The sequence below is a fragment of the Carassius carassius genome, chromosome 22 (assembly GCF_963082965.1).
Source record: "Carassius carassius chromosome 22, fCarCar2.1, whole genome shotgun sequence".
Lineage (NCBI taxonomy): Eukaryota > Metazoa > Chordata > Actinopteri > Cypriniformes > Cyprinidae > Carassius > Carassius carassius.
This window is the reverse complement of record NC_081776.1, coordinates 18,463,991-18,480,941: the sequence shown is the minus strand read 5'-3', so window position 1 is coordinate 18,480,941 and position 16,951 is coordinate 18,463,991. Positions and strand designations below refer to the sequence as shown.

Below are 16,951 nucleotides of genomic sequence, written 5' to 3'. Positions count from 1 at the left end.
ATAAGAGAGAAACAGACAAATATTTGCGTAGATGCCATTCTTCTAATGATGTAGCAAGTACATTATGTTATGGGAATTGTTTCCGGTTCCGGTTTACCTAATTAATGCAGCCTAAAAATCCTTTAACGGATTTGGATATTAAAAGCATATTAGTATGTTATGTGTAAGCCAGGTTAAAAAGATGGGTATTTAATCTAGATTTAAACTGCAAGAGTGTGTCTGCCTCCCGAACAATGTTAGGTAGGTTATTCCAGAGTTTAGGCGCCAAATAGGAAAAGGATCTGCCGCCCACAGTTGATTTTGATATTCTAGGTATTATCAAATTGCCTGAGTTTTGAGACCGTAGCGGACGTAGAGGATTATAATGTAAAAGGAGCTCATTCAAATACTGAGGTGCTAAACCATTCAGGGCTTTAAAAGTAATAAGCAATATTTAAAAATCTATACGATGTTTGATAGGGAGCCAGTGCAGTGTTGACAGGACTGGGCTAATTGAATAAATACCTGGGGTTATGTTTGTTTTCTTCTAAAAGAGAAGAAAAGTAATCGGATCTAGCAGTTTTTAATGCTTTTCTGTAGGATCGGTTACTTTCCCGCCAAGCAATACGAAATACCTCTAGTTTGGTTTTCCTCCAGCTGCGCTCCATTTTTCGGGCTGCTCTCTTTAGGGTGTGAGTATGCTCATTATACCATGGTGTCAAACTGTTTTCCTTAACCTTCCTTAAGCGTAAAGGAGCAACTTTATTTAAAGTGCTAAAAAAGAGAGTCCATAGTTTCTGTTACATCATCAAGTTGTTCTGAGGTTTTGGATATGCTAAGGAATTTGGATACATCAGGAAGATAACTTAAAAAGCAGTCTTTTGTGGTAGAAGTGATGGTTCTTCCATACTTGTAACAAGTAGAATTTACAATTTTGGCTATATGAAGTTTGCACAGAACTAAATAATGATCTGAGATATCATCACTTGGCTGAATAATTTCAACACTATCAACATCAATTCCATGTGACAGTATTAAATCTAGAGTATGATTTCGACAATGAGTAGGTCCTGAAACGTGTTGTCTAACACCAATAGAGTTCAGAATGTCTATAAATGCTGATCCCAATGCATCTTTTTCATTATCAACATGGATATTAAAATCACCAACTATTAAAACTTTATCTGCAGCCAGAACTAACTTGGATGTAAAATCATAAAGACTGTATGGTGCCCTGGTGGCCTGTATACAGTAGCCAGTACAAACATAACAGGGGATTTATCATTAACATTTGTTTCTCTGGATAATGTTATATGAAGCACCATTACTTCAAACGAGTTATACTTGAACCGTGCCCTCTGAGAAATCCTGAGAACATTGTTATAAATTGAAGCAACACCTCCACCTTTGCCTTTTAGACGCGGCTCATGTTTATAACAGTAATCTTGGGGGGTGGACTCATTTAAAATAATGTAATCATCAGGTTTTAGCCAAGTTTCTGTCAAACAGAGTACATCTATATTATGATCAGTGATCATATTATTTACAAAAAGTGTTTTCGTAGAAAGGGATCTGATATTCAATAAGCCAAGCTTTATCATTTGTTTATCCATATTGCTTCTGTTTTTGATTTTTTGAACCTCAATTAAATTGTTAATCTTAACTTGGTTTGGACGTTTTTTGTATTTTCTAGTTCGGGGAACAGACACAGTCTCTATAGTGTGATATCTAGGTGAAAAAGTCTCTATGTGCTGAGAATAAACTGACCTCTGTGACGGGAGGCAGCTAGCAGACGGTCGGTTTAGCCAGTCTGTCTGCTTCCTGACCTGGGCCCCAGTTAGTCAAGTATAAACACTAAGACTATTTGCCATATTTCTAGAGAGAAGAGTGGCGCCACCCAAGGAGGGATGAAGACCATCTCTTTTCAACAGGTCAGGTCTGCCCCAAAAGCTCGTCCAATTGTCTATGAAACCTATGTTATTCTGTGGGCACCACTTAGACATCAGCCATTGAGTGATGACAATCTGCTATGCATCTCATCACCACGGTAAGCAGGGAGGGGACCAGAGCATGTACAGTGTCTGACATCGTGCTTGCAAGTTCACACACCTCTTTAATGTTATTTTTAGTGATCTCCGACTGGCGAAGTCGAACATCATTAGCGCCGACATGAATAACAATCTCACTGTATTTACGTTTAGCATTAGCCAGCACTTTTAAATTTGCCAAGATGTCTGGCTCCCGTTAAACATTTGACTATGGTGGCTGGTGTCTCTATATTCACGTTCCATACAATAGAATCACCAATAACTAAAGCACTTTCATCAGGTTTCTCAGTGGGTGCATCACTGAGTGGGGAGAACCTGTTTAATGTTTTGATCGGAACAGAAGAGCGGTGTTTTGACCCATGACTATGCTGCCTCACCGTCACCCAGTTGCCCTGCTGCAGGGGCTCCGTTTCCGGAACTAAACAATGTATAGGAATCCCTGAGCTAGACGCATACAAAGCCGTATCTAGAGCCCTAACATTCTTACCTAAAATCTAGATTAAAGACCCATCTCTTTAACCTGGCATACACATAACATACTAATATGCTTTTAATATCCAAATCCGTTAAAGGATTTTTAGGCTGCATTAATTAGGTAAACCGGAACCGGAAACGCTTCCCATAACACCCTATGTACTTGCTACATCATTAGAAGAATGGCATCTACACTAATATTTGTCTGTTTCTCTCTTGTTCTGAGGTCACCGTGGCCACCAGATCCAGTCTGTGTCCAGATCAGAGGGTCACTGCAGTCACCCGGATCCAGTACGTATCCAGACCAGATGGTGGATCAGCACCTAGAAAGGACCTCTATTGCCCTGAAAGACAGCGGAGACCAGGACAACTAGAGCCCCAGATACAGATCCCCTGTAAAGACCTTGTCTCAGAGGACCACCAGGACAAGACAACAGGAAACAGATGATTCTTCTGCACAATCTGACTTTGCTGCAGCCTGGAATTGAACTACTGGTTTCGTCTGGTCAGAGGAGAACTGGCCCCCCAACTGAGCCTGGTTTCTCCCAGGGTTTTTTTCTCCATTCTGTCACCGATGGGAGTTTCGGTTCCTTGCCACTGTCGCCTCTGGCTTGCTTAGTTGGGGTCACTTCATTTACAGCGATATCGTTGACTTGATTGCAAATAAATGCACAGACACTATTTAACTGAACAGAGATGACATAACTGAATTTAATGATGAACTGCCTTTAACTATCATTTTGCATTATTGACACACTGTTTTCCTAATGAATGTTGTTCAGTTGCTTTGACGCAATGTATTTTGTTTAAAGCGCTATATAAATAAAGGTGACTTTGACTTACTGTCCTCAATTAAAGTTTGGATGCGTGTCTCTTATTCTGAAATCTTCTCTGTCAGCCTAACTATTTCCCTGCATTTATCACATGTGAATCCCTCATCTGCGACAGAGATAGATAAACTGTACATGTGGCAAGAGGTGCAAATAACAATAGCAGGAGAAGCCATTACTCACCGTGCTTGATGAAATATTCTTTCTGCGGTTGTTTGATGAACTTGTGAAAAACTGGAGCGAGAGAGAGAGAGAGGAGAGGAGAAAAGAAAACAGCGATAGGTTCGAATGAAAACGCTAATGACAAGCTGACGAGTGCTAACGCTTTGCAGGTGTACTGCACTCACAGATATAAAATAAAAGTGAACAATCAAAGTTAATCTGATAAGATTGATCGATAATATCAGAAATATGGTGTGAATTAAGTTATATTTTACCACTTTAAAAACAGAGAGTGATAGTAATATAGAGATTCTAGAGAAAAAATAAAATAAAAACAGCTACACCGAGCTACGATTAGCTACAGAAGGCCAACAGGAAGTAGAGAAAACACTATCCAATAGCGACACACGCAGGATTAAATGTTACTCCAAGAACACATTACTATGCAAATTAGATACAGTGTATAGATACATTGCATTGAATGGGAATATTAATTTATGGCCATTTTACCCACATATTGCATAAAGTAAAATGGTGTATCAATTCATTCCATTATATCTTTCATAACATAGTTGAGAATCATCTTATGAGTTATGTTCGTAATTGTAATCTATGATGAAAACATTTTTGTCAACAAAGTTTGAAGAGATAATAATAAGGTCATTAAACTATAACTGAGACTTAATGAACATGCAGTTTCATTGACGACAAAAGACGAGACTAAACTGTAGTTAAAAGAACAAAAACTCAAGACTCTATTATGTGAGCATTCATGTTTGCGGTTGCCAGATATTGATTGCTCAAATACTCTAATCAGACCTTTTATGTTAAACAGATACATACTCTGCCTGGCTTTTTGCTCTTTACAATTTGGCAACCATTCACACACCCTCCCTCTGTGGAGGCGCCATGATCTGAAAACACTGAAATACTGTAAAGTACTGTACAAGTATTCAAGTATTCGTTATTCTATTGACTTCTGCTTATTGTTGAAAAATAAATTTCCCAAATGACAACAATCAGTGCAATTAAAATTGAGCAAAATTATATATATTTTTTTAATTTTACCATTACACAGTAAGACGAAAATATGATGAAATTGTCTAAGTTTCCACTGACTAGAACTATAAAATGCTCAGACATTTAGTCGACTAAAACTAACAGGACAAGTTGACTAAATATAATAAAAATTAAAAGTTAGATTTGACACACGACTAAGACTGAATAAACTAAAATAGACTAAATTCAAGAAAAACTGGAGAAAAAGAACACCCCTGAAACTCTCATGAATTCTTGATTGGTTCTCCAAAAGTGCCCAGACCTCAAAAAATCTTACCTCCTATACTCCACAATGTGATGAATCAGCAGGTCATAACGGTCTGTTCTAAAGTAAAACAGGCATGATCGTACATTCAGCTTGAGGTGCATTCTTCTGGCGAGAGCTTTCTAGACTGAATGACAGCTGAATAGCTGGCGGAAGAAGATCTACAAAACATAGAAATCAGCAGCCATTCTTGATAAAATCCCTTGACATGAATTTCATCATCTTGAGACTAACCCTCTACAAATCTCCTCATACACTAGGCCAATTATGTCACTACTTGTAAACGAACAAAAACAGCTTAATGTGGACAATTGATTCAGAATTTTAGACCATTTGTACTTATCCTGATTGATTCGATATACTAATGTACTAATCCGGACTGTAAATGTACTAATTTAAATGTCATATATTAATTCTTCCTTAATCCATTGCTCTGTGTGAAATATATGACACAGATTCATAGTTAATCAGAAACCTTAAGGAAATTAAGGACTTAGTTTAGAGACTTACATGATGACCTTGGATGACTTTTCGGTATGACACAAGCAAAGAGGTCAATAATTCCTGGGTAAAGCTGTTTCTTAGCATTCCCAGTAACCTCATTGGTAGTTGCTTGGTTGACGCATTAAGTATGTGTTTACAATTCTGCCATCTTTGCTCTTTGACACACTGATCCGAATACAGTTTTTGAGCTTGTCAACCGGTTAGTCACCTGAACATCACATAGAAAAAGTTCAACAACTTATATTTTTAAAAGTTTAGAAGTTTTGCTTTGGTTCAGTTAGCAAATTTTTTATTTTTTTATTTTTAAATGCATTCTCAGCTAAAAATTTAAAACTACAGACTACAAGAAGTAGTTGTACTACAGTTAACTACAAGAATTCAGTCAACTGTGTCATGTTTTCTATAGGTACCCTCTTCATGCAGAGATTTTAAAAAGCAGCAACTCTGTATAGCTGTACAGAGTTTCATGATGTCATTCTTCCTTCCTCTACAGGGTGTGACGTGTTTACTCGCTGTGTGTGTCACATCCTCTCTCCTGCCCAATTTCCCTCTTTAAAGCATGAGGTTTCACAATATTCCTACATACAGCATTCCTTCAAATATTAACCTTGCTTCTGTAGTTACCTGAGCTGACCTATGGTGACAAAAATAGAAAATATCTACATAATACACCAGTCTCGTCTGGGCTGAAGTGATTGCCCTTATTATGGACAGATGCTGTGAAAAAGACTCTATTTCATAGCTTAATTCAAATTCTTGTATTTCTCTCACATTAAGGGTGTATTCACACCAGAAAAATCTGCTAGTTCACTTGCTTTGGTCCGGACCATATACAACGTTGAATTGTTTTTTGTTTGGTGCGGTTCGCTTTGACACTGCCCTCTTTGCAAGTGAACCAGAAATTGTAAACAAAACCACACGTGTGCTATGGTCACCCATTCATTGGACAGAAATTCTTAAGCAGGGAAAAGCAGGAAGTTCAAAAACAGGTTAATCATGGAGATTTTTCATAGTGCAATTGTTATTATTAAAACAGATTTTCTGTTATCAGCTACAAACAAAATATGAAGACACTAATGAACATGAGACAATGCCATCTATACAATGTTGCAAAAAGGATTTTGCAAAGATGACGAAGTGCTGCAAGACTGTGCTGGCAGAGAGAGCATGCTCTTATGTGTGCCAACCATGGCATCATGACAGTAGCACTGTGCGGAAGACAGATTAGGAATAAAAGAAACTTAAAAGATTAGCGCACATAGAAAAGTGATTGCAGGCTTTCACAAATGTCAGCTAACTGCGCGTTCATCCGTAAATTCCCACATCCCCCACCCCCCAGCTCAACGTGATTTTTATGTGTCTTCTACAGGAGCTGTGATATATAGGAATCTGCCCAAATGTCAATGAGACAGCGTCCAGGTCAAACCATGATTCTGTATTCCACCACCTCCTCAGCTGGGTCTCGGTTCGGTTGTTTGGTGTGCACCAGATTGTGACTGCTGTATTCACACCTGCCAAAAACATCTGCATCAAAGGAGGAAACGAACCTGAGTTCGTTTCACTCTAACCAAACAAGACAGGTGTGAATCGCCCCAAAAATGTGTTTGCACAATACAGGAAAGACTGGAATAAAGAAAACTAATTTTCCTCATGTTGACACAAGCAACTACTAAGAGCTGGTTAACATTACAAATGTAATTGTTGATTTATCAAATAGCCAATACACTTCACTCAAGTAATACCAATGTAAAGGCCTGTTTCCATCGAACACAATATGTTCAGCAGCACAATTTTCAAAACAATTAAATACATTGGACTTCTTCAAAGCTAAATCAACCTGCAGAAAGCACAATTTTCCCTCAGTAGATCTTGTTTGTTTTCCCTAAAAATATGCTTTTGGGTTAACTGACATTGGGTATGTTTATATATTTGTGCTTTTATTCAGTATGCAGTAGCCATAAGCCATGAGGGAATAAAGGAATATTCTGCAATTGAATTTTCTGCAATTGAAAATTTTAAATTTTTCTGACAAACGGTTCTTGAAAGTCTGCATTCTTCAACCAACACAGACAGAACTCTATGAATACACAACAATGTATTCTATTCACTAGCAGCACAGTAAAACCAGTTTAGCCTGATTCAAAAACAAATGAGTCTTGTAAAAAAAAATAAGTAAATAAATGCTCAAAAATCATTGTTGGATTATTGCTTTGAATTAGCTAAAACACTCCTTGACTATATATGTAATAGCAAAAAATAAATGTAGCTAATAAATGTAGCTAATAAATGTTAAAAATACACAGTATAAGTAAGTGATAATGTACATCCAGCCTGTTTTTATCTCAGAATAAATGCCAACAGGGTGATCACAAACCCAAAATCACTTATTACACATCATTTCACCACAAAAATAATTAAGGCAATAAAAGAATTAAGATGAAAATGTTTTAAAATCTTACCAGTTATTTAGTTCTCTTATAATCCATTACAGCGTACAAAACAATCTTAGCAAAATGGAAGCAGCTGCATTTGTATGAAACGAGAGTGAGTTCGCAATACCAGGATGACATAATTAAATAATCGTAGACCATTTTTAACAGAGTTTTAATATTTTATTAGCTAAACAAACACATAGCTTCCACCAAGAAAAAATTGTTCATGCAAGAGTACAGCGCCGACTGCTGTTACCTGGATAAGTCTGTGTTATTAGCTTGTACTGGTTGTTATCGAGGGATAACATACCTTGAAATGTCATGACTGACCAATCAGAATCAAGTATTCCACAGAGCAGTGTAATAATAGTGTTTACTACAAGCTATTATCTTTATTTTCTGCACCACTAGTGGTTTTTCTTTTTCTTTTTTTTAAATTATGGTTTATCCCCAAGAATGCTTAATGGAAGTGCTGACAAACTCGCTAAGTAGAAACTGAGCCCGACTGTAAATTTCCCTGAGATTCATATCCCTACTAATGAATCTCTTTGGACACAGATATAAGCTGTTGGAGTCAGAGAAGAAGATGTGGGTCTGTATTCACAGAGCTTCTCAAACTACAGAAGAAGATTTTGAATTTGATTGCCTCCTCCCAATGTTGCCCTTTGTCTCTATATGACCAAGTGCAGAACTGATCCGAAAAAAGGCCGGAGAAACTCTGAGATGCTTTGTAAATGCCAGGACCCTAAGGCTGGAAGGATAGCAGGAACCGCCACCGCAGAGCTACACTAGGTCACTGGATACAGTACCTCCTCATGAGTGAGCTCCAGCCAGGCGGTATAGAGATGGACGCGCAGCACCCCACTGGAGTCCAGCAGGTGCAGGCTGTCCTGCGTAGACCACGGGAGAGAAAGTGGCGATTAGAATGTATGATGACCCCACAGATATTGAGAGCCCTTTTAAAGGTAGCAGAAGACGCTAGTTAAAATCAGCCCCAAAGCCCATTAACATTTAACAGAGTAGCCTGTCTGCTATAAAACGGGCTTTCTAAAATAATCAGGGACTAAAGTCTTGGTTTATCCCAAGTTAAGTTCTAGCAACTTGCCCCTTTTACATTTGGGTCCTTGTTTAGTCATCAAAAGTTATGTTTAAATAAAAAAATTATAATAATAATAATAAAAAACAATCCATCAACAAATGGATTGATGGTTCAGTCGGATTAAAAAAAGCAAAAATGTGTAAAATGTAAAAACGGTATATATAAAAGTGTGCATTTTAAGAATGGGGCAGTGGAGGTCAATACTGAACTGATCGAAATTTGCTACATTATTGATTATTGTTATGCACAAAACTAATAATGCGTTCAAAAGTAGTGTATTGTTGTTCACTTTTGTCATTTAAAAGTAGGCCTACTGCAATACGAACTTTTTACATAGTAGCAGTTAAAATATTTATTGTAGCCTAAATCTCAACTTATAACATTAATGTAATTAAATTAAATACAAAAAAGTTTTGTCAATGCCAGTACATTAACGTTTATATAGAAAATATTTTATAGTTTGTTATAGAAAAACAAGTTATGCTTAGAGTCCAGAGCCTCAATCATAACATTATAACAGGCACCTTCCTATTAGAGACCTGCACGAACGCGGGACCCATCAAAGCAGAGTGCGTCGTAGGACAACACTTAATAGGTGGGTAGAGACTCGTATTTCTGAGCAGTAAATCTGTAAAGCAATATACTGTGAGAGGGATGTGTGTAACCGAGTCCCATACAACTCAAAATAATAAACCACAAAGTTAGCAAAACGATTCACTCCACTGTGTTGAGTGAGAGCGCTTCTCTGCTGTCTTCACGTACTATCGGAAACTTCCTATTTCCAACTTATAAACTCATGATCACGAGCTCGATGCATTCTTTTCAGTTAAAATAACAGTGGTCAGGAGTCATCAAGGCAGAAATGGCAATTATGTTAGAACAAGTTCTGGTGACAGTTATGCTTAAGATGCCAATTATGCCTTCGATAAAATTTAGACGTATTGTTTTCATACCAATTACGCATTACAATAAAGCTACATTTTTGAGGATATTCAGGTGTTTAAACCCTAACCAAACGAACAAAACTTTGTTGTCAAATAGTGTTGTTTTTGGTAACTTTAATTTTAGTTTTAGTCTAGTCTTTGTGTAAAGCTGTCATTTTAGTTTTTATTCGTTTAAGTCACGTTAGTACTCTTTTTAGTCTGGTCAAGTTTCAGTCAACTAAAAGTCGGAGCATTTTAGTTTTTTTTTTGTCAGAATAATCCATGACATTTAGTCTAGTTTTAGTCAATGAAAATTGTATTTTAGTCTATTTTTAGTAATGCAATTCTATTTAACTCAGTCAATGTAGTATAAGTACGTTACCTAGTAGTATAGACGAAACCCACATTTTCATTTAGCCAAAACTAATTTCAAACAAGGTTATCATATTATATTATTGTTACCTTATAGACTCATGAATACATCCATTCCTGATGCAGCCCCTGAAGTGAGACACAGGAAACAGAAATACTTGGAAAATAATAGTAATAACGCGACTAAACGAGACAAAATAATGTTCTAACATTTAGTTTCATCTCGTTTTGGTCACTAAAAATTAAGAGACATTTTAGACATTTTAGAGCAACACTAGTGTCAAATGAAATTGTTCCATTAGGAAAGATTTCTCGTAAATGCATCCAAAATCAAGTAGTCTGCCTCTTGAGTGACATGGATTGTTTAAATAATGCAAAATAATCCCTAAAAAAGGTAACCATTTTCATTTTCTTAGACGTTTGACACATATCATCACACACTGTCGTATGAAATGCTCTGATAGATAAACTCATTCATAGAGAATGTGAGCTGGCACCCTTTACTATGACCTGGATGGTTTGCCTTTAAAATAATTGTTTGCCTTTAAACCCTAATTCCGCTCTCTTTACTTCCAATATTGTGCAATTCTTTATTAGGCAAACTAGACCGTTTGGGGCAAGTTACTGTATGCAAAAAAAGAAAATAATTTATTCCTTACTAGTTTTTCCCCAGTGGTCTCGTGTTCTCTGTGAGTATAAGTAGTGAAATACTGGCACACAGTTAAGCTGCTTTGTGAACCATTGTGCTTTGGTCTCATTCTTAAATGTGATTTAGAAATTAAGCCAAATTGAACTGAATTAAGTTCAGTGTGGCCTGTGTTAAATCATGTTTTATGTTTTTATTTAGTACATGATACTCATATGCACCTAGGTACTAAGCAATTCTCTGTTGGGATCTAAATTAGGGTTGTGCCGATAGATGATAGTATCATGTATCATGTATTATGTATCGATGATTGTTTGACATATCGCCTGTGGCTGATCCCTTTGACGATATCAAGATGATAATAATACAATAATACAAATTATTACTATCATTATTATTACTATTATCAGGCTAGTATTATTATCTAATTAATACTAGGGCTTATTTGTTTCATCATATTTATTTTCCACATTTTTACAGTGGTGTGCATTATAACCAATCACACATGATTCCGAGTTTATAAATGCAATGGCCAATTTGAAGAGTTTAGCAGTCAAAATTGATTGAATTCTGCTCACTCGCTAATTCTCTCATCATAAACAACAAAGTGCAGATGTACATGTGATGTAAGTATATGATATTAATTCAACATACAGTGTAAATCGCTTTACTGATTATAACGGGAGTGTTTTTTATTTTTCATTTTTAGTGCATAAATTGAAACATAACATAACATAAACATAACAGACTGAAGTCTGTGATGATGTTTTTTGACACTGTAAATATTGTAAGGTAAGGAAATGGTAAGCATTATAATCAGCAACTTACAGTGTTTTTTTTTCAAAAATTTCCCAAAAATGCACTTAAAGCAATCGCATGTACCTGTGCTTTAAGTGCTACTTAGGAGTCGCTATCCGTTAGTCAAGTGCTGAAATGTCACCGTATACAATGGCTTGTAATTGTAGTACACAATTGTTTATTGAAATGTTAACCTAATACTGTGTTCCAGAAAGACAACTTGGATATAATTTTATATTATATTATATTAAACTTTACATAATAATAATATATAATTTACTTTATATACAGTAGGCTATATGCAGTATATATAAACTAAGTAGACATTCAAAAGGCCCTTTTTACCGCCGCACGTACCGCCGCGGTGGCGGTATAAAGTGCATTTGCAGCCTTTGACCGCTGAGTGGTGCTTTAACCATAAGTTATCAAACAGTTTTGCCTCACTGATGTGTTAGATTTGATGGCTTCAGTCAGGGAAAATGAAAGAAAAACACTGTAGTTAAAATATTTAATATATTTAATATTTAATATCCACAGACGAAAGTTTGGTACTTATGAAGTTATGTGCATTTCTTGCTTGAACGAATTCAAGCAGGATAAACATCAAGCCTGTGCCTGTGCTTATATTTTCTCTAAGCTACCTGGTATTAAACCATATTTTAGATTTGACAAATTTAAAAGGTGTGCAGTATTATTTATATTATATTAATTATGCGTTATATTATTCAAAAGAAATTGTGGTTTACTTTGCATCGGAGCATTAAAAGTGGTAGCCTTTTTTAGGGGGGTAGGCTACATGGATTAATATGCAAAATGTCAATATTTTCATATTGTTACAAACACGCCAGGTTCCACCTCCACACAATCACAGCGCACACCCTCACCTGAATACTAGTCATCACCACCTGCTCCTCATCACCCACTCATCAGCGCTGCACCATAAAAGCCACACACGCACTCAGTCATCATCCGGTCACGTTCGCGACAAGATCATTCCTGTATGCTTACTATTAGGACTAACTCCTCTTCTACCCTCTCTCTAAGGGTTGCCTCCGAAGATACCGATTCCCCTAAAGTGCGTGTGTGTGGTTCACCTACCCTTCCAGAAGTCACTACCTTCCCGGCACGGATCCCTACGCCCATCCACTCCTCACTACCTGCTCCTCTGCTTGTGTCTTTAATAAACCAACTTCATCTGTTACTCCTCTGTCTCCAGTGTGATCCGTAACACATATATTATGCCTATATTTTAATTTATATTTTCAATATAAATATATTTTTATACTTTAATAAAACAACATGCATTTTTGTTATTCGTTACCTGTCCTTTAACTTATTGGGGAAAAAAACATTTGTCTGTAAACTGATTAAGAAATTGTTGCATGTTTAAACATGAAGCACTGTATAATTTCGTTCCCATTATTTATGCCTAATTAGCCTAAAACAAGAAACGAATAAAATTAAACCTGCACGATTAAATCTTTGAAACTCTAATAAATGGACGGATTAATAAACTGTCCTTTACGATTAAACTCAAGTTCTCTCATTATAATCAACAAAATAGCTTTAGTAATTGACAACTTAAGTGATTTTAAAGGGAGCCTTCTTTACTTGCTTTTAAAGTTGGGCAATAGCATATGGAAAAAAAAATCAGATTTATGATTTAAACCGATTTTTAAATCAATATTCAAATGACGAGGAAATTTTACAAAACAAGTTTTAACACAGTTCTTTATCATTCATTTAGCAGTCAGTTTTTATAACTGCAACAAGATGATTAAAAAACAGTAATGTTATTACCTTAATGCTGGAAAGACCTTTATTTTTATTTATTTATTTATTTTATACTAGCCCATCATGCATCTAACCATCCACTCATTAAGAGCTGTTAAGATTAAAACTGGCAGCTCAGCAGTGAGTCAGTGTCATGGACGGAGGACCTGTTAATATATTTTCTAGTCTATATTTCCATCTCGTTATGCTGCTGGTTTAGTTGTTTTTTGTTTTTTTTTCTTATAGAACTTATTTGTAAATAGAGCAGGCACTTTCTGTGTGTCTACACCAGACACGAGAGTTGTCATCCGTGCCCCACAGCGAAAAGTGTGTCTAAACTTGATGACATCACGCTATAGTGTCAAATCATCTGAACACAGTGTCAGGACATTTCATCATAAACAGAATGAGCATCAGTTCACTGAAGGGGATCGTGTCCAGTGTATCCATCACTGTGTTCTGTTGTCTTTTGTTGGATCACCCCAACCCAATATGTCCGGTGTAGACCTGGCGTGCGTTTTTTATTGTTTTATTTAGCCCTGCTTGTTTTATTGTTTTTATTAAATATCTGTATTGATTGCATGGTCATATTATCGAATTATTTACTGCGATGCGACCTACAAAAGTAAAGCTTGGCGAGTTGATCAACGAGCATTGCTGCAGGTTGATTTTTGGCGGATGTGCTGTGCTTGTGTTCCCGCGGTCGTCTTCATTTCGTCGGGTGAAACATCTCTCTCACTCGCAGCAGAGTCTGTGAGCAGCAACAACTTCCCCTCTGCGCGCACTGATACCAGAAACACGCTCCGCCTTCACTCCATGGATAAAGTATTTCAGTATGTTTGAAATGTTATGTTCATAACGTAGCATATAAAATAATAATAATAAATAAAAAAAAAATAACAGGAGAGTTTCAAAGTGGTTTAAGCTATTTTGTGTAAACTTTTTTCCCTATATCACATGCCAAACTAATAACGCTGTAAGCATTAAATTAGGGCTGGGCGATATATTGAATATTAGCGATAACATCGGAATAATTTTGACGACGATGTACAATTTGAATATATCGGGAATATCGAATATTTCAAATTCAAGCATACTTTCCCAAAAGAACGCGCCGAATCTCCAAAAAAGGAACCTGTAACTGCTGACTGCTCTATGCCCCTCTACTACGAGAGCTGTAATGATAGCGGTTGCCAGATAACAAGAGTTTAAATCTCCGAATCAGAGCTCCACTGTTACAAGGATACATTTTCTGCCCGGTGTTTGCTTATTTTAAGCAATCTGGCAACCATGCGCACGTGCTCACTCCTCATTGCGGAAGAGCCGCTGACGATAATCTGAAAACACTAACAAGCTGGAATTGAGCGATTTAATGAAAGCATCGTTCAGCCGGTCTGTGTTCTGTCGTGAGATCTCAACTGTATTGTTTGCATTTGTGATCGCAAAATAAATGCACTTACTCGACCGCTGATGTTTGAATAGAGAAACATAGGCTATGGCCATTTGGAATTACTATTGGGGAATTTCACTGATATGTTTACCAGTTTCCATAATATAGACAGAGAGAATGCAAAAGTCTTTGGTATTCATTTATATATATTTATATATAAGAAATAGCTATGTGCTTCAGCAACTAGCTCCCCATCTAAGAGGGTTTTTAGTGTCAGTAGGACCATAGTTCCATGCCACAGAGCTTCTCTTAAAACCACAGACAGTTGACAGACTTGTGTTCTTAGCTTAAAAACTTGTTAAAAAAATTTAAATAAAATACTTATCCCAGTTGCATAGTTTAAATTGTGAATTGCATGCACTAAAAAGAAGAATGCACTTTCTGTAACTGTTACTTAATTTGCACTGCTTCAGTTACATATAGGCCTACATGTATTCATTTAATAAAAAGCAGTAAGTGATCTCTTGGTCTAGATTTTTTAACTGCTTAAATTAGCTGTTTAATCTAAATAGTTTTTTTTAATGGGCAAAAGAAAATCATGTTTTATTTTTTATTATTTAAATGCAAATGCAAACATATCGAGATATATATCGAATATCGTAAAAATTTGACAATATCGAGATATCATTTTTTTTGTATATCGCCCAGCCCTACATTAAATCTTTAATTGCTGCTTTCTGCTGTGAAAATTTTGTTTGTGATGAAAATAACAGTACATCTTTGTCAGTTATTTTATCTAAACAGATCGATTAACTTCTTCAAGATTTCAAAATCAGATAGCATGCTGATAATGTATTAGTACTGTAAGATTACATTTGTTTGAATGCATTATTGTGAAAGCGATTGAGTGTGAATCTGTTTAAATCATGCTTTAACCCGAAAATAATCAGTAAAAGAAATAGACAAACTCTTAACATCCCGCTCGACTCTTGCAGTCATTGTAACCTTCTGATCAAGCTATAGCTAAATATGTTTAACATTAATTCCTGCTGAATATGCAGTTATATTATGGGCTGTTGGCATGAATTGTACTCGTGATGGAGTGCTCTTGGAGCGAGTGAAAACCACGTCGCTCATATTCAAGTGTTTGTGCAAAAATTATTAATGTGCATTAATGACAGAGAGGCGCCGTCTCATCACTTAAATTTTTTTCCTGATAATGAATTTATAATTTTTTTAATTAACATAATATCGTGGTGTATCACATATAAAACATCTACAGAAAGCTTGAAATGTTTTTTAAACGAAAACGAATTGTGCAATTTGTGAATGTTGCATTTCTCTCGTTGGAGAGAGCCAGGACTGTGAATTTCATCTTGCAGCCGACAAGAAAACATTTGTTTATTATTAAATAATTAAAATGTCTCATTTTTCACAATTATTAGGCTACTTCTGCGTGTGCTTTGTTGCAAACTTAATGCATGTGCTTGAGCGCGGAATATATTAAGATTTGATTATGTAAATTTAATATAAATCGTACTCGGTTACTAACGTAACCTCGGTTCTCTCTAGAAGAGACGGCTCGCTCGCTCATTGGCTGCTCTGCGGCAACTGCCCTCCATGCCACTTCCCCCCGAAACGGGTGTGGCCTTACCCTATAAAGGGAGCTTGAAAAGGCTGACTCACCTGATTTATTTCATCGGCGAAGCGAACCAGAGTGAATCGTACGCACGGCAGAGAACGCAGTACTCGTTCCCTCTTCTAGAGAGAACCGAGGTTACGTTAGTAACCGAGTACGTTCCCTTACGAGAGTTCTCTCGTACTGCGTCTTAGCTAAGACGCTGCGGGAACCCCATGTAAAACGCCGTGCGTGTAGAGATCACACACCAATAAACCTGGAAGCGAAGCCCAGGATTTACAGTGCACAATCACTAGAGGGACTCACAGAGAGTCCTAGAACAGGAGGAGGGAATCCTCCGTCCCCATATCTAGCAGCGTCCGTAGACGCGACAATATGACATCGCATAATCAAGGCAAGGCCTGACTAATGTGGGAAAGTGGGTCTTACGCAATACTGCCCATATAACAGTCGGCAGCGCATCGCGCTTGCGATCTCAGAGTCCCAATCAGGACACTGATTCAACTATACCGACAACAGCTTTGCTTGCAGAGCGGGAACCTCTAGGTTATAAAACCT

At 36.8% G+C, this 16,951-nt stretch overlaps 1 protein-coding gene across 2 annotated transcripts in view; it reads right to left on the bottom strand.

Moving 5' to 3' along the window:
- The window catches only part of LOC132099081 (cadherin EGF LAG seven-pass G-type receptor 1-like), a 165,915-nt gene that overhangs the window by 77,577 nt on the left and 71,387 nt on the right, over positions 1-16,951 (bottom strand). Inside the window, exon 6 of one of the 2 annotated variants that reach the window (XM_059505518.1) lies at positions 8,563-8,643. The exons of the other annotated variant lie outside the window; for it this stretch is intronic. Coding sequence (XP_059361501.1) covers positions 8,563-8,643 — 81 coding nt within the window. The remainder of the gene's footprint in view (positions 1-8,562; positions 8,644-16,951) is intronic. 2 annotated transcript variants of the gene reach the window in all.